The following is a 17,833-nucleotide window of genomic DNA, read 5'->3' on the forward strand; positions in this document are numbered from 1 at the left end:
AGCTCGTTAGGTAATTTTGTAGCATTAACAATTTTTTTCTTATTTTATTATTATATAATGAGTTCAATATGTAAGGATACGGATTTCTATTGTTCTAATTGTTTGTTACAATTGACCTGTTTCTTTACTTACTGAACACTCTGTATAATAAAACCTTTGTAAAGCAAGTTAAAATTAAAACAGGTTTAATATATGATTTTTTTATTTTATGCGTAATAGTTTCTGTGTAGTTTTAATGGTTTTAAATTTTAAACTATTATTTATTATAAAATTGTTTTAAAAATAAATTAACTATGATAAGATAAGCCACATTACATTTTATAAAAAAGCAAATGATTTATGTTAGTAAATATATTAAATTGCCACATACATTTTTTGGAAATATCAATGTAGTCAAGTATTGATATGAATAATTATCTTTTAGATCATAAATTCTTAAAAGTATTATTAGTTCCTTGTAATTAAACCTACAATAAAATGATAAATGTTTTTTAAAAATTCTTAAAAATGATTGAACTATGAAAGAATACAATATTTGATATGTAATTTATGATTTTTCAATAAATTTGTGTATTGTTTTTTTTTATTATCTTTTATATTCTTTGAGCTGGTAGATTAAAATAATAAATACATTGATATTGAAAACACTAAATAACAATTTTGCAATAAAATAATAAATAACTAATAAAACATTTAATTTTAACCTATTAAATTTTTATATTCATCGTTACATTGAATCAGTTAAATATTAGATTTAGACTATTTTTCAAAATAATATGCGTACTATAAAAATAGTTTTTAACAAATATTTATCATAAATTTATTAAAAAAGTATTGTCATAACCTATCTCTATGAAAAATTAACATATAAAAAGCTATACACAATAACGATCATGTAGTTAAATCAAGTTTTCATTTTGTATAAATTATAATTTATTTGACAATTACAAATTAAAGTAGTGAAAAATGATTTTTAATTTTTTTATCATCATTGTAGTTACGATTATTTGGCGTAAAATGCAAGTTAATACATGTTTTTCTACAAATATCTTACCCAGTAAGGATTTAGAACTTAAAAAAGCAGTCAAATTGGAAACTGGATTTGAATATCCTCCGCTGGATGAGTTACAAAAATTAAACTTTAATGCTATAAAAAAGAAACTAAACATATCTGATACAATAATAGAAAACAATATTATGCACAAAACCATTGAAATAATGTACTGTGATTTGGCTTGTGGTAATATGCATTTACTTTATAATTATTTAGTAATCTATAAAGATGTAAATGAATGTCTTTTAAACAAAGAAGTTACCAGCCACATGTTAGCTTCACTTTTCAAAATAAATAAAAGATTATATGATAGTCCATTTTGGCTTGTACATATGTTTTTGTTGCATAATTCGATTTGCCGTAGGAATTCAATTTATATGAATATTATCAATGAATATAATTTATCAATAAAATATGATATCATAACCAGGTTAAAGCATAATATTGATAATTATTGTAGAAACGAGAATAGTCATAGTATAATAGTGAATCCTGACAATTATACAGATTTGATAAGCAAAATACAAAAGCATAATAATGGTATTCTGTTGGAAAATGATAAAGAAAAAAAATGGGTTTCCTTAGAAAGTATTTATTTATATAAAATTATAAGCGAGAGAGATACCTTGAGAGATATCATTATAAGATTTGGTAATCAAAGCGATGAAGTTTTTAACGAAATATACAACGAGCTTTATACAAGTTATGATGAAGCGAGGAATTATTATTATATAGATCATTGGATGATTCAAATAGGAAAATATCAAGAAAAAATGTTAAACGTGATAAGAACAGTAGCATTACATTTTATACGAAAGCACATGATTTATGCTTCTAAATATTGGAAATTAAAAAATACAGATATTGGAAATATCAATGTAGGAATTTATGATATGAATAAATATATTTTGAATAATGATTTCTTTAAAACACTATTTAGTTTTAACTTCAATGAGGTGATATTTGTTTTAAAAAATTCCGCTAAAAAGCCAGAGATTGAAAAAGGTGTAAATTTGACAATTCATGAAGCAATTGTAGATATTGAAAGAATTATGAAAATTCGGTCACCAAAATTTGTTCTTTTAGATTACAATAACAAACTAGATAATGAACATGCAGATAAAATTTGGGAAATATTAATGAAAAATATTAAATATATCAAATCGTATTTAAATTGTTTAGAAAAGTTATTTGAAGAGTATAATATTAAGACTTCTGTGTCTTATATTACAATATCTGAATATATTATAAAAAATATTGAAATTGATAATAAAAATAAAATTTACATAAAATTGTAATTTTTAACAAAAGAAATTAATTTTTGTCAATAATTTCAATAGTTATTTTATTTAATATTTGAACATTAAAAAAATACAAAGTTTAATATGTAATATAATGTTTCATGTGAAGGTGCGCCATCCGCTGCGCATGCAATAATATTTGTCAAGGTAAAATATTCCTCCACTGCTTGAAAAATCAACGACCCTTTGGTATTAATGATCAAACTTGTAGCAAACAATACTTCCTCGACGATGATCTTTCAATCTCGATGGCTTCATTGCCTCATTAGAAAATGCTTTTTCACATATAAGGCAAAACAGTAACTGTACATTAAGTGGTGACGCGATAAAACCAAACTTTAGGTACTCTACTAAATACTGACGACACTTCTTTTTTGCACTCATTATAAAAATAGTTATATTTCAAATTACTTAGTTAAAATTAAATCTGTTCACTATAAAATATATACTAGTGACGTCACGATATCAATCACGCACTGCAAGGTATACTATACAATAGTGACTATTAATAATAATTCTATATAAAGACTTCCCCATACGTAAAATCTAATTAGATAACATGCCTATGCCATTACATAGCGTGCGCAATTATAACGATTTTGATTTCACGTTCAATTGTTTGTAGTGTTGTTATATAATATTAATAAATTGTATTATTTTTAATCTCCGAGTTTGAAAAGCTTACCGCTCCTCAACGCCCTCTTCAAAACTATCACCCCCCAGAGAGACCGAAATGCCCCCAAGGAGGCGGTACCGCCCCCGTTAAGAACCACTGGTTTAGAACAATAAAGACAAGTAGATATAAAAAGTAATAATTAAGATTCCTCTTATAGAGATATTATAAATGACCTAACTGGTAAGTACCTGTAATAATACACTTAGGCAACGAAGAGGCGGTGGCCATCTCACAGGGCGTTCATCGTTTCCGCCAAAATTGACCGTATCGTTTCCGCCAAGCATCGTTTCCGCCAAATCTGAATAAGGTCGTTTTTTCGTTTCCGCCAAACTGATCTTCTACCTGTCTATCTACTAAAAAATTTGAGAACCATTTAACTTTATCCATGGTAGGCAGCTTCCCGTACCAAAATTTTATCACATAAATACACTTTTATAAACAAAATATGGCGTTTTACCAAAGATAAATAAATTATAATAGATAACTGTCTTAAGTATGTACATATATTTTTGTAATAAATAATAAAAGTATAGTTTATAAAAAAGTATAGTTTATAAAAAAATATAGTCATCAAAACATTGAAATAAAATTCAAATATTAATTATAAGCTTAAAAAATATTTAATATATGAAATAATATAATAAAAAATAGATCTATGATCTATACAATTTTCGGTAGTTGTTGGAAACTAATTTTACAAATTCAAGTCTGCTAATTTCTTTTTTATTATACTTATCAATTGCCTCTTTTGTTTTATTGGAACGGATTTCAATTTTACTCCGTACGCTTATTGAGATTGCGTTATTAGAACTATATATTTTAATGTAATTATAAGATTGAACGTTTTCTATTAAAATTTTTAAAAATATATTAATAGAAGGATGTGCCTTATAAAATTGATCATTAAAATGTGAATGGAATGATTCACAATTATTTNTCTAAAAGAAAATATATGTATATACAGTAAGGAAAAATAAAATAATCGAAGTAAACATAATACACGATGACAACAGCGGCGGAGTGTAGCGGTCGTGTAGCGTATCGCGGACTAGACAGTCTGAACTGAACTAACTGAACTGACTGATTCTTCCGATATATATATAGCTCCGATAAGGCTCTCGCTAATTCTAGAATATTCTATACCCGCGTAGGTTATCTTATGGCGTTATCGAAGTTTCTCGAAGGTTTTTGATAACGAGAACATTCGAGAATATTCGTTGCGTATGTTTTGGTCGCTACATCACTATATATTTTAATGTAATTATAAGATGAACGTTTTCTATTAAAATTTTTAAAAATATATTAATAGAAGGATGTGCCTTATAAAATTGATCATTAAAATGAGAATGGAATGATTCACAATTATTTGTTGTCCGGGCTAATGAGGGGTCTATCAATGCCCAAATTTTTGGAGGATATTTGCTTTCCTCAGAAATATAATTGTCGATTAAATAATCAGCATACTGAATGAAAGCTGTTCCCTCAGGTATTAATGTCATGAAGTCATCAACGAAACAATCAGACACGTCTTCTGGATTTAAAAAAGTTAACCCGAAGGTACCTTTTAACCATTCACATGTTTTATAAGCATTACTCAAACCTAACTCTTGAAGTTTTCTGTACCAACTCTGGGTTAAGTGAAATCTACAACCAATAATAGTAATTAATGGCCACACAATTAGAGCAGCTTTGTGAATAGAAACTTCGAAATCGACAGTTATATTTTCAGGATACAGTAATAACTTTTTTTCAGTGCATTTATATTTTATAACCTCAAAAGATTCTTTATAAGTCTCTATAAATTTATTTTTTAATAAACAAAAAACAAGTGGTACATAGTAATTGTTTATATATCCGTGTATGGTAAATAATTGTACAAAATGTTTTGGGCAATACTGAAAAGTTCCATCTACATATATTGATTTGGAATTGCAAAGAAATTTGAGGTTTGTATCACAAGAAAAAATAATAATATTTTTCTCATGATCGTTGTGTAATAAAAACTGTTCTCCGCGCGTAGTTAGTATTTCTGTATGATCAATAATTGTATGTAATTCACTTATAGATTCTGGATTAGTAGGAAAAAATTGTCTTCTAGTGCGATAAATAGTTTGGCGAATACATGACACATCCGTTGTCGTAAAATTATTATTACTTAATGTTTGAATTTCCCCTAAAATTATTTTTTGCGGTCTTTGGCAAATATCGTCTACGGCTTTGCGTTTACAAGCGCCTGCTAATTTTTGTCTCATAATTATGGGATCAGAACAAGGGCCATTACATGTATGTTCTATAAGATATATTAAAACTAATTTAAAATAAGGTCAGCTTTAATCAATTTAACTAAAAATTTTAAAAATACCTGTTTGATCAATAATTTCATCAAGCTCATTCACGTGAATGGTACCTTTGCATTCTTTTACAAAACAACGCCAACGTATGTTACCCGTTTGTATTGCTTTATATGCAAAACGAAACTTAAAATTATTCAATAAAATCATTTGTTGGCCCCGCTTACTTCTGATATATTCAAATGACATTTTAATTAAAAAAATAAAATAAAAAAGAACGGATGGCAAAATATTTATCGATATACCGATCAGTACACTGCTATCTAACTAACAATAATAGAATAGGAAAAAGTTCGATTAAATGATAAGTAGATAATTATTATCGGGTTATTTTGGCAAATATTTTAACCAGTGGTTCTCAAGCCTCTATTTGTAGACAGGTATAAACTATCGGTTTGGCGGAAACGAAAAACCGACCTTATTCAGATTTGGCGGAAACGATGCTTGGCGGAAACGATACGGTCAATTTTGGCGGAAACGATAATCTCCCCTTTCACAAATACCATATAATATGGTTATGTATAAGGTACGAACTAGTTAATAATAATTAATTGAAGTTTAAAGATTAATATAATTGTTTCATAAAACAAATTGTATCGTCTCACGTCTTCGGGGTACATTGCACTAGTCCATTTGCTTTATTATTACTGGTATTTTGTACATCTAAAACGTATTCTAGTTATGTCCAATACATAGTCTCTCCAATTCGTCTCGTTCCATTGCGAATATTTGTTTTGTTCAATTTTTTACCATAGTCTAACTCACTAGAGGCAACAACCACTTTTCTAAAGTATAAGTATCAAGGATATTGCTGTAATGGCGTAAAAGGTCGATGTGACAGTTCTGTCAATATCGTTTCCGAGATACCGACAAAATTACAAGAAATTTGAAATGATTTATCATCTCATTCAGGAGTCGTGACCTATTCTCTCCTAGGTTTGCATTGCGTTATTTAATGTAGCTGTCCCTTGATGACCTAACTTATACAAATGCGTATGAGTACGCAGAAAATCACGGTTGCTGTGTATCAGAATATCGATGACAAATACGATTAATTATAGCGTAACAAGGACAATAATGAAAATTTCTTAACGCCGACGCATAATAAAAACATGCATAATATTTTAATTCTCGTATCGCCTATTGATGAAAATTATAGAAGTACACCATTCTTATATAATCATAAACTGCTATTTGAAAAAAAATTACTCTATTAAAGCACGTATAATATGAATTTTCAAATTATTTAGCTCCGATGCGAAGCTGAGAAGGTATTAATTTTACCATGATGTGTTTTTTTTATTTTTATTTTTTTTTAATGACAGTTGCCACTTTGTCTCAGCTCTCACTGGACCGATTTCTTTCTACAATACGTCAAAAGATCACATCTCGTATCTAGTTAGTTGGTAGACATTACCCTTAAAAATTGAAAAATTTTCCCTCAGTCCCCATAAATAGGAAAAATCTCCAAAAAAATTACAAATTTAAAAATCGGTAAATCTTGTCATTTTTTTCACTATTTTTTCTTAACTTCCATAACTTTTTCAAAAATAAACAAATCAACATACTTTTTTTTTATACTAAAACCTTAGATATTTTCCTTTTATTTGATATCATTTTTTTGAAAATTTAACACTTAACCCGCTCATTGAGGGGGATTTAAAATAGCAACTATTTTACAAAAACTAAATTTTTCAACTTAATTTTTGAAAATGTTCTGGAAATACTGTGTCCTTTAAACATATATCAAATTACAGCTAGTTTTATGTACTATAAAATGAAAAAAAAATTTGTCCCAACACTTTATCTTCTGCATGTAAACGGCTGCCGTAGTTAAAAAAACGCTATTTTTGTGTTAAAATTTTTGATTTTCAATTTTAAATTTTCAACTTAAAAATGCTATAACTTTTTGAAAAATGTATTTATAAGCACAAATTTTTTTTTTTCTAAATACATTGTAAGTAAATCTTTCATTTAATATACTTTTTATTAAAATTGGACAATTTTACCTTATATAGGGGGCGTTCATAACTTGAAACATTGTATAAAATATAGAACTTTTTCAACTTAACTTTTGAAAATGTTCCGTAAATACTGCATCCTTTAAACATATATCAAATCAAAGGTTATGTCTTATACTATAAAATGAAAAAAAAAAAAATTGTCCTGACGACCTATCTTCTATGCGCAAATGGCTACCGTATTTAAAAATATGCTATTTTTGTGATAAAGTCCTGAGTTTTATATTCTTTTTTATTTTAAAACATCTTATAAGGCCAATACACTGACTTTCATGAATATTTTATAATTTAATTGACATAGTATAAAGTTCATAAGACATAAGAATTTAAACTTATTAAATTTTTTTTCCTTTTTTGAAGTCGAAAAAGTAATTTTTAAATTCGAGTTATCTTAAAAAGCTAATTTTATCAAACTACGAAATTAACGAAGAGTTGCCGAATCGGTAACACTTGAGCCTTTTATGCTTACGGTACGAGGTTCAAATCCATGTGTGGCTATTAATATTTAGCATTTTTTTTTGAGTTAGAATAAAATTTTCAAATTATTTGATATTTATCTCATTTAGATTCAATAACTTCAATAAATATAAACGACCCTATAACTGTAGTCTCCCCTCATGAGAAGAAATGTATATTCATGTTAATATTAATTTACTATGTGGATCTTTTTGTGGCTACGATTTATTTTGCCAACCCTCACTAGACCTACTATTTTAACGATACGTCAAATGATTACAATTCGTTTAAGTTTAAGTTATTACTCTTGAAAATCAAAAAAATATTCCTTATTCAAATAAAAAGTAGCTTAACCAGCTTTTTCCATACAAATAATTAAAATCATTAATTTTTAATATTCTTAAAGTATTTATTGTCGAATTAGATTTGATATGATAAAAGTATTCAACTACAAAAGTAAATAATTTTACTTTATAATTTATTAATTTTTTAACTCTATTTATGTGTGATACTACCAGTCTATAATATGCCAAATTTTTTTGTAATATGTTGCTATATAAATTATAAATTTAAAAAAAAAATGATTTTTAGTTTCATCTGAATTCAACGATGGATTTTTACAATTATAATCAAATTTTATAATACGCTCAATTGAGTAAATCTTTTTAACAACTTTGTTTTGATTGGTTCATTTAGTTAAAGTAAATCATTAAAATTAATTAAATCCTTAATATTACCATTGTAGAATCTTTTTAAACGCCAAAAGTTATTAGGAAATTATTACTATTTTTTCTATTTCAGTTATTTATTACGATAAAAATGCAAAAAAATCGAATTTTTTTGATAAATGTACTGTAAATAGTAATTATAAAATTTCCTGATTGCATATTAATCTTAAAAATTTCATTTTTTTCTATTTTATAATGTCAATTTCAAAATTGCAAGTTGAACTATAAGTTATGGTAACAAATTCATTTTTTTTTATTAAAACTTTCACTTTAAAGGACAAAAAAAAGTAGGTTCAAAATGATTACTTTTAACATATTAAAAATCAAAATCAATAATAATTTGAAAACAATTAATTTTAAATATTATATATTATATAATTAAAAAAATTACTAATCTGGGTATAATTAAGGAAATAGAAGTTGATGTTGCTTTTGTAATTATCCATCAATTTTTTAAAATTAAACACTATCTACAGATTTGCATCGAAGCGTTTCTTATGAAAGTGATTTTAATCACTGTCAGATTAAATCTATACTGAACCCAACTATGCAACGTCCTCGCTATGCCGCGACCCTACTGTGCTGGATTTTTTTAATTTAATGTCGGAGTAAAATTCGTCATAATTTTGGTAACCTATGGTACAGATGGTCGGAGTACCAGATGTTCGTAACAATTACTACTTTGTCAAATGTCGGAGCATTATCAGTTCGTGGCAAAGGTTTTTCCCGAATCGAATTTAATTTTTATATTGTTAAAATTTTTGTTATACTCTTCCTATACCTAAAATAATTAAACATGAATACAGATTTTTTTTTATAAAGAAACTTTTGTACTTATTATAATCGTGTAATTTCAAAACACTGTGCTTCAAAATAATACAATTTTAATTTTAGAATAGAAAAATTTACAAATAAGTTAAGTTACCCCTATTCAATATACCGCATTCATAAAAAGTACAGAAAAGAATTTTTAGCTTCGATGCGAAGCTGAGAAGGTATTGGTTTTACTAAGATGGAATTATTATAAAACCTATAGTATCATACAAATACCAAATCTCCCATCAAATTCCTAATATTAAAACGTACAGTATCTCACGTTAGTAAAAATTTTATGTTCCAGATAATATTTGATAATATTTAATGCGAGTTATTCTTACTGATTACATATTACATTTTAGCTTCGATGCGAAGCTGAGAAGGTATTTGTTTTACTAAGATGTGTTTTTTTTTTTATTTTTATTTTTATTTATTTATTTTTTTTTTGTGTCTGTTACCACTTTTTCTCAGCTCTCACCGAACCGATTTCTTTCAATGATACGTCAAAAGATCACAAATCGTATCTAGTCGAAGACATTATCCTTAAAAATTGAAAAAAATTCCCTCGTTCCCCGTAAAAGGGGGAAACCTCCAAAAAAATTACAAATTTAAAAATCGCTCATTTTCGAAATTTTTTCAATTTTTTTTTACTTTAAAGTGCCATAACTTTTTCAAAAATGAATATATTAATATAAATTTTTTTTATATAGATGCATAATATCATTACCTTTCATTTGGTATATTTTTTTCATAAATTTAACCCTTAACCTGCCCACAAGGGGGGATTTAAAATGACAACTTTTTCACAAAAAATTAATTTTTTTAACTTAAATTTTGAAAATGTTCCGGAAGGTCTGACACTTTTATATATATCTTAAATTAAAGCTAATGTAATATACTTTATCATGGAAAAAAAAAATTTCGGACTTTATTTTATCTTCAAGGTGAAAATGGCTACCAAATGCTATTATTGTGTGAAAATTCTCAATTTTATTTTTTACATTTTTAACATTATAATGCTATAACTTATTGAAAAGTGTATTGATCAATATAATTTTTTTATGGGAAATACTATTTTTTAATAATCCCTTTTTCATTCGACATACTTTATCTTAATCAGGATATTAATAAGGAACTAGCAGTTTATGAAGCTTTTGGAATAATCCACCAATTTTTTAAAATTAAACACTATCTAAAGATTTGCATCGAAGCGTTTTTTTTTTTATAGTGATTTTAATCACTGTCAGATATTATTATACTTGATCCAACTATGCACGTCACCACTGTGCCGCGACCCCCTGTGCTGGGTTTTTTTTCTTGTAATGAGGAGTAGTACGGTGAAGAATACCTAATAATATATATAATCAGACTCGCGCTCAATTCCAGTACTTATTTTGAAATGTTAATATCTGTAAAAATATTGACTTAAAAGATGTTATTGATGAGTCATTTTTTTAATTAGATTTATGATGTGATCCAATAAATATATATGTGGTCTTCTCATGAAATAAAATAAAACTAATTGTCAAATTTTTTCCTTTAGTAGTATGTAAATTTTTATGAACTAAAAAAAATATATTTGTTATTTTAAATAATATAATAACATGTAAATAAATATAATCAGATAGAACACATTATGATTACTTTTATAATAGCTTTATTAATTATAAATATTTCTATAATTAATGAGTAGTTACTTATTGAATAGCTCATAAGCTATTTCCTGCTTTAATTATTAAAAAGTTATTTTTGTTTGTCAACTTAATCATTAGTTTTGTAACATTTCCTACATTTTAAATAAAAAAACATATTTTATTACTTATTGTTTCGTGGTTCATGCAAATTTTACAACAGTTGTTAATGGCGAATAAACATTACCTTTACTTATCTAAATTCGTATGATTATATATTTTTTGTATTTTAGTTAAAATTAGTTAGTTATTCAAGATACATATTTAAATCTCATAACATAAATCAATTAGGTTTTTAAAATATGTAATTTGTATAATAGTTGATTGAAAATTCTATTATGCATAATAAACTAGCAAAAAGTTAAAAATATCAGCCGATATATCACAATTCGATATTAATTAATTTTATTCTTTTTAACTTTATGTAAATGATATTAGTTAACAAGAAAAATATTTTGTTCTTATTATTTACTATTATTTTTTAATGTTCGTGTGTAATTTTCCGTATAAAATGATTTTTTCTTAAACAACAATTTCTCTATTCTTAATACCTAAATATGCAGTTACACTATATGTTTTTTAACTGTGTTCTGATATATTCGCGTTATAAATGTAATGACTTTTACTAATTCATTATCAACCACTTATTTATAATTAAAATAGTATTTAAAATAAAAACACAAGTTATGAAATTCTTTATGAATCGTCATTTACTAAAATTAAGTTGTTAAGATAGTAGATACACTTGTTAACTTAAAAACTTATAGTTGGTTGACTTTTTAACTTAATTGTATCCATAACTGAATATTATAATATTTGTATATTCACATAACAAGAACATTAAATTATTTCAGTTAAGATAAATTTATATTAAATTTGAATTTATTTAATGAAATAATGTTACAAAGAAAAATAAGATTAAAATAAAATAACAAAACATCAATTAAACATAGAAAAAGTAAAAAAATGTTTGGTGGTATACAAATAAAAATTTCAATTTATAGTGAATATTAAGTAAATTGATATAAAATACAAAAATAAAATTTCATTCATAAAAATATTAAAAGAATAGCTCGCCAGCAATAATTTCATTTTTGTGTCTTAATCTTATATAAGGCATAAAATTTGCATTTATTGGTGTTGTATCTCCTCGAGACATTTTTTCTGCCAGCTCAATAGTAAATGGCCCACAATCATGTCCATTGGTTTGGCGAGATGTCTCGCCTATTTGTAATGTCCATGTAGAAGCTTTTCCTTTTTTGTCCATCTCCCATTCAATTAAGAAATTTTTTAATACCATTTGATAAGGACCCTTATACGATTTAAGACTATCATATGATGTCACAGTCTTTTCAGGTATATTAACCACTGTCAATATCCAATGATTCCCATATACATTCATGGGCACAAAAAGTAATTTTATTGTGTGAATATCTTTTTTTATCCATCTTCTTACAGCTGGATAACCTCCTCGAAGATACGCTATAATAAAATCAGTGACAACTGCATAAACTTCACCTTCTGACCGTGTTACTATCATTTTAATGTACTCATTAATTGTGTCTGAAGTATACCATGATGTGGGCGACTTAAATGAAGGTGCATTATACTGATCAAGAGATTTTGTGTTCTGATCTTGCATTACTTCTGCAAGTGTAACCATATTTAAACATTTTTCATAAAATTAATAAAAGACTTTGTTGAACAGTTTACTATTATTTAGGTTTATTTAAGGTTTTGGAATATGAAATTAAACACGTATAATTACTTTTGTTTAAAACGTCCATGGACCCCCTTAATGACACGCCTCTGCAGAAGTTATATTAATTTAACTCGTATTATTATAATTAATTATGTTTAATAAATAATCTTTTTTTATTTAATTTTACATAAAATAAATAGATTAAATAACTAATTACCTTTTTCTTTCTCTGGTACTTTTATTACTTCAATAGTGGACAGAGCAAGTAAATTTACGTCATTCGGCGTATTTAAGGTCAAAGGATTAGAACTAACTTTTGGCTCTAAAATAATTTATGTTTAAAAATATTACATATTTGTTTCAAAAATCAAAACTTCATATTTTTTAAAAATGAATTATATTTTAAAAGTTGTATACTTTTTATGACTTTTTCATCTTCTTCGGATGAATTTCTTTTTAAATTTGGTCGAGCAGTAGTATTAGAAGATATCTCAAAAAGTTGTTTTTTTATTTCGGATTTTTTGCGTTCCAAATTTTTCTTATGAAAACTCTTAACGGATCATAAAAATATATTTAATTATATGATAAATTTATTTAAGAAATCTGCTTTCAATCCAAATGGTTTAGGGTATACCCTAAAATCTTTTTATTGAAAAATAGCATAATAAAATATACCTTTTCTAGCAAATCGGATGATATTAATAGCGTATTGTCTTTTGAAATTTCTATATTTTTTTTTTCTGTTGAATTTAAAATTTCATTTTTATAGTTTCCAGATATTTCATTCTGAAAAAGTGTTCGGAGTTCTGGTTCCCTCAATTTCTAGGCAACCAAAGAGATATTTAAATAAACATATAAACTATATTTAATATTATATTATTATCTTCCATAAAAATTGAATTTCCCATAAAAATCTTATTGAAAAAATAGCAGAATAATATTAAACATTATGCTATCGCATTTATATTAAGGGGGTTGATAGTTTATTTTATAATTTTGAATCAGACAAACCCCAATAACATAGCTAAATCGAATAAATATATTAATATAATTATAGTTACCAATTTTTCTGGAATCATTTTATCATTTTTATTCGTTTTTCGATACGTGCGTTTTTTTGGAATAATGGAATTTGTTATAGGATAAATATTTTTATTAATAATTGCTGCAAATTTAATATCATTTTAATAATTATTAATTAAATAATAAATTTTAAAAAAGTTTTTTAATATTAAAATAGTTAAATTAAAGTAAAGCGACTGAATTATTGTTATATATGAATAAGAGAACTTATTATTAATTGTTCTTATATTTTATATTAAAAAACTTTTTCTCTATTCAAAATAGTTAGTTTAATTATTAATCTTAATAGTGTTTACAGATAATTCTNAAAAAAACTTTTTCTCTAATCGAAATAGTTGGTTTAATTATTAATCTTAATAGTATTTACAGATAATTTTTCCATCTTTAAATGACTTTTTTGATATTTGTCCTTTATTTGTATTATTTAAAACATAATTGGAATGCATGAAACGACGATTCCATATTTCTTCAACTCTGCGTATGACCTTATGTAAGTTTGATTCATTTGTTTGACCAAAAATATTTTTTTCACTTGCCATATCAATAACTAATTAAATAAATCTTAATAATTACACAAGACGATAGTTTATTTTTCACGGGAAAAAACGGAGTGAACTGAAATGTCGATAAAATCAACATTTACATCTCATTGTCAAGGAAACTTAATTGTAAAAATTCATTAAACAAATGTATAAGCCAATTATAAATAAATTTAGTATAAACAATAATTATTTATTTTTATTTTATTATTGGTCAACGAATACAACGTGTTAAGAGTTTATTATAGAGAATTATTAAAATATGTATATATTTTTTAAAGATTTTTTGAAGAAAAATCTTTTGTATTTGTTTATTTATTTATTACATTAGTTTAAAAATGATACAGATTTTTTTATGAAAGTTCAAGTGGAATAAATTTGATGTTTGTTAACAGAATGTTTATACATATAAAATTTAATCTATATGAAATAAAATACCAACGTTTGGATTTATGCTCTTGCAACTATTAAAAATTTTGCCCGGGTGACTGCTATTATCATTTAGTTATGAATAAAAAACATCATGCCATGCGATTATAATCAACATAAAAATTTATTAAGTTGAATATATAATACAGTTTAACAATTTAATTAATAATTGAATTAATGACATAATAATTCTGAAAAAAGAAAATAACAGGAGATTTGAATTAAGTTTTACGACTTGAACAAATCGAAAATAACTTTAGGGTTTAACTACCTTATAGGTTTAATTAATTAAATAATAATTATTATTATTTGCATTTTTAATTTTATTATTATTATTTTTTTGACAATAATGGCTATTTTTGTATCTTCAATATTTATTATATTGAAGTTTTCAATCTAAATTTAATCTATCAGGATAAACTATTTTCGTAGTGTACCTATCTGTTAGGTACTGCTATTAATTTAGCTTTGATCGTTTACTTGTAGAAATTGATGTCATATATCTAATGTGAAAATCGAGATGATGGTACTTCTACAATCATATTTTTTTTAGTTTTAGGCAAGTGTCTTCAACACATTTTTTTCAGGGTTATTAAGGATAGTGATAATTCTCATGATTTTAAAAACATTTAGTATGATATTTTGTTATGTTAGTTTTAATAAACTTTTATTTATATCATCTAAACGGTTTTATTTATTTTAGAACAGTATTAAATTAGTTATTTAAACAGAAATTATTTATTAGCATTTTCATTTAACCTAACTTTGTTTAAAACATTTTATATAAAAACTGTTTTAGAAATTGAATTTAAAACCTAATTTTTAAAAAATTTTTTTCAAACTGTTTTAAATTATTTTAAAACGTTTTAGCGGTTTAACATAAACGTTGTATACAATGATAATGTGTTATATAAATTAGAATTATTATAAACTGTACAGGATTAAACATATAGTTTTTATTCAAACTATATAAAATCCATATAAATTTCACATAATTTGTGGTTTTTTTACAATCATTACAATGGCGTAAAAAGATATATTAATAATTATTAATATATCTATTATAATAAGCCGATCAACGAAGGAGTAATTTTGTCAAATAGCGGAAAAAATTCCCAACCAAATTTTTTTTTTTGAAAAAGTTGAATTAAGATATGTATAATGACAAACTAAAAGTCCTCATTGATTGTAATTGAGCTTTTTTTTTTACAACCTTGCAAAAATTCAAAAATATGAGCTTTTTTAATTTTCTAAAAAAAATATTTAACTTAAAAAAAAAAGTTTCGTACAAAAGTTGTTTAAAAGACAATTTTAAACAAAAAAAGTATTTACTAGTTTTTCATTTAAATAAATATTTTTAGAGTTAAATTACATTTAATATGAGTACTAAAATTTATTTTCCATTTTTTCATTTTATGGTTACTTTTTTTCATGTTATACTTACATTAGACACAATGTTATAAATGCATATGTGTGAGTTTATTTATTTATAGTATCATTAAAGTTTAGTGTACATTAAGATACAACCGATAGAGTAGATAATTGATTTGACGCTATATTGTTTAAACCCAACCAAACGCTAAATTATACATTTCCAAACAACAATTATATGATGTCAATTGTCATCGGAATTTCTGGTAATCTTCTTCTTTTTCTTTTCCTTAATCCCAACTACTTAGGGTCGGCCACTCTTATCCTAAACTTCCATTTGACACGATCACCCACATCCTCTACTCTTACATCAGATGTCCTCATATTCAATACCATCCGTCCATCTCTTTTTTTGGTTTTCTTCTACCTCTTCTTCATTCAACATTCATTTCTATAACTGTTTTTACAGCTTCTGATTCTTCTCTCCTCATAACATGACCAAACCTTCTAAGTCTATTTTCTATCATCTTATCCACGACTGACGCTACACCTATACTCCCTCTTATATTTTTGTTACTTATTCTACCTTTTCTAGTCACTCCACTCATCCATATAAGCATTTTCATCTCTGCTCTACTTTCTTATCAACCGCCCAACACTTTGAACCATACATCTAAGCTGGCCTTATTACATTCTTGTAGAATTTACCTTTCAGCCTCATTGGAATTTTTTTATCGCATAAGACGCCAGACGCTTCTCTCCACTTCAACCACCCGAACTTAATTCTGTGTCTTACATCCTCGTCAATACCTTCGCTCTTTTGCACAACTGATCCTAAATACTTAAAACTTTCCACCTCCCCATTCACGTTGTTCCCTATTGTAACTGATCTCCTTTATTTACCTACCTCGTGTTCTCTTTTGTCAACCCAGCCGGAATTTCTGGTAATGATAAAATTAATTGTCATGAAGTATATAATATTAGTCTTGTTCTAGTAAACTAAATGTTGGATAATAACTTTCATGATATAAATCTTAAAAGATCAAATAAAGTAATAACTCTCTCTTCAATAACATTTATTGTTAAAATTAATAATGAAATAATTAAAGTAAACCCATTGCTACTATTTCAACTAATCGCAATTTAAAAAAAAAACCAACAGTGTCTCGGCACAGTGTGTATAATTGGGTGCAATATAAATATGTGACAGTGATTACAATCATTATTATAAAAAAAAACCTTGATGCAAATCAAGGTCATGTGACACGGTCACTCATATCAAATAGGGGTTAAAAAGTAGAGTATTCGAAATTAAAGTACGTTGAATGTATTTAATGGAGTAGGCCATAACGAATATTCCAAGTGTTCGCTAAATAAATAAATATTTAAACTTGTAAATTTGAAAATAATACAATAGTGCATTGTTTGTCATTCGAACAAAACGAATACGAATCAGAAGTTTATTGTATAATAATTGACTAAGTAANAGAAGTTTATTGTATAATAATTGACTAAGTAAGAGTCGCCGTGTACGATAATTTCCATGCATAAAATGTAACATCAGATACGATATTTTTTATATCGGATAATGAAGTCTTAATGTTTGTAAAAATAT

General features: G+C 25.6%; 2 protein-coding genes across 2 annotated transcripts in view; both read right to left on the reverse strand.

Annotated features, from left to right (window-relative positions):
* Nucleotides 1–4,338: 4,338 nt before the first annotated feature.
* On the reverse strand, nucleotides 4,339–5,839 carry LOC126908868 (uncharacterized; the record flags this gene model as incomplete). Its single annotated transcript, XM_050691213.1, has 2 exons — nucleotides 5,394–5,839; nucleotides 4,339–5,321 (listed from the first exon to the last, which is right to left on the reverse strand). Coding segments are annotated over exons 1-2 (1,161 nt in total), but the record flags the coding sequence as incomplete, so codon positions are not given.
* A 6,066-nt stretch (nucleotides 5,840–11,905) lies between these two features.
* LOC126908939 (sentrin-specific protease 1-like) overlaps nucleotides 11,906–17,833 on the reverse strand; it is a 7,815-nt gene continuing 1,887 nt past the window's right edge. Inside the window, exons 2-4 of the mRNA XM_050691315.1 lie at nucleotides 13,214–13,346; nucleotides 13,014–13,118; nucleotides 11,906–12,741 (exon numbers count right to left, since the gene is read on the reverse strand). Of these exons, the coding sequence (XP_050547272.1) occupies nucleotides 12,155–12,741; nucleotides 13,014–13,118; nucleotides 13,214–13,346 (825 nt within the window). The 3' untranslated portion in view covers nucleotides 11,906–12,154. The remainder of the gene's footprint in view (nucleotides 12,742–13,013; nucleotides 13,119–13,213; nucleotides 13,347–17,833) is intronic.

This window comes from Daktulosphaira vitifoliae, unplaced genomic scaffold (genome assembly GCF_025091365.1).
Source record: "Daktulosphaira vitifoliae isolate Bord-2020 unplaced genomic scaffold, ASM2509136v1 Scaffold_1, whole genome shotgun sequence".
NCBI lineage: Eukaryota > Metazoa > Arthropoda > Insecta > Hemiptera > Phylloxeridae > Daktulosphaira > Daktulosphaira vitifoliae.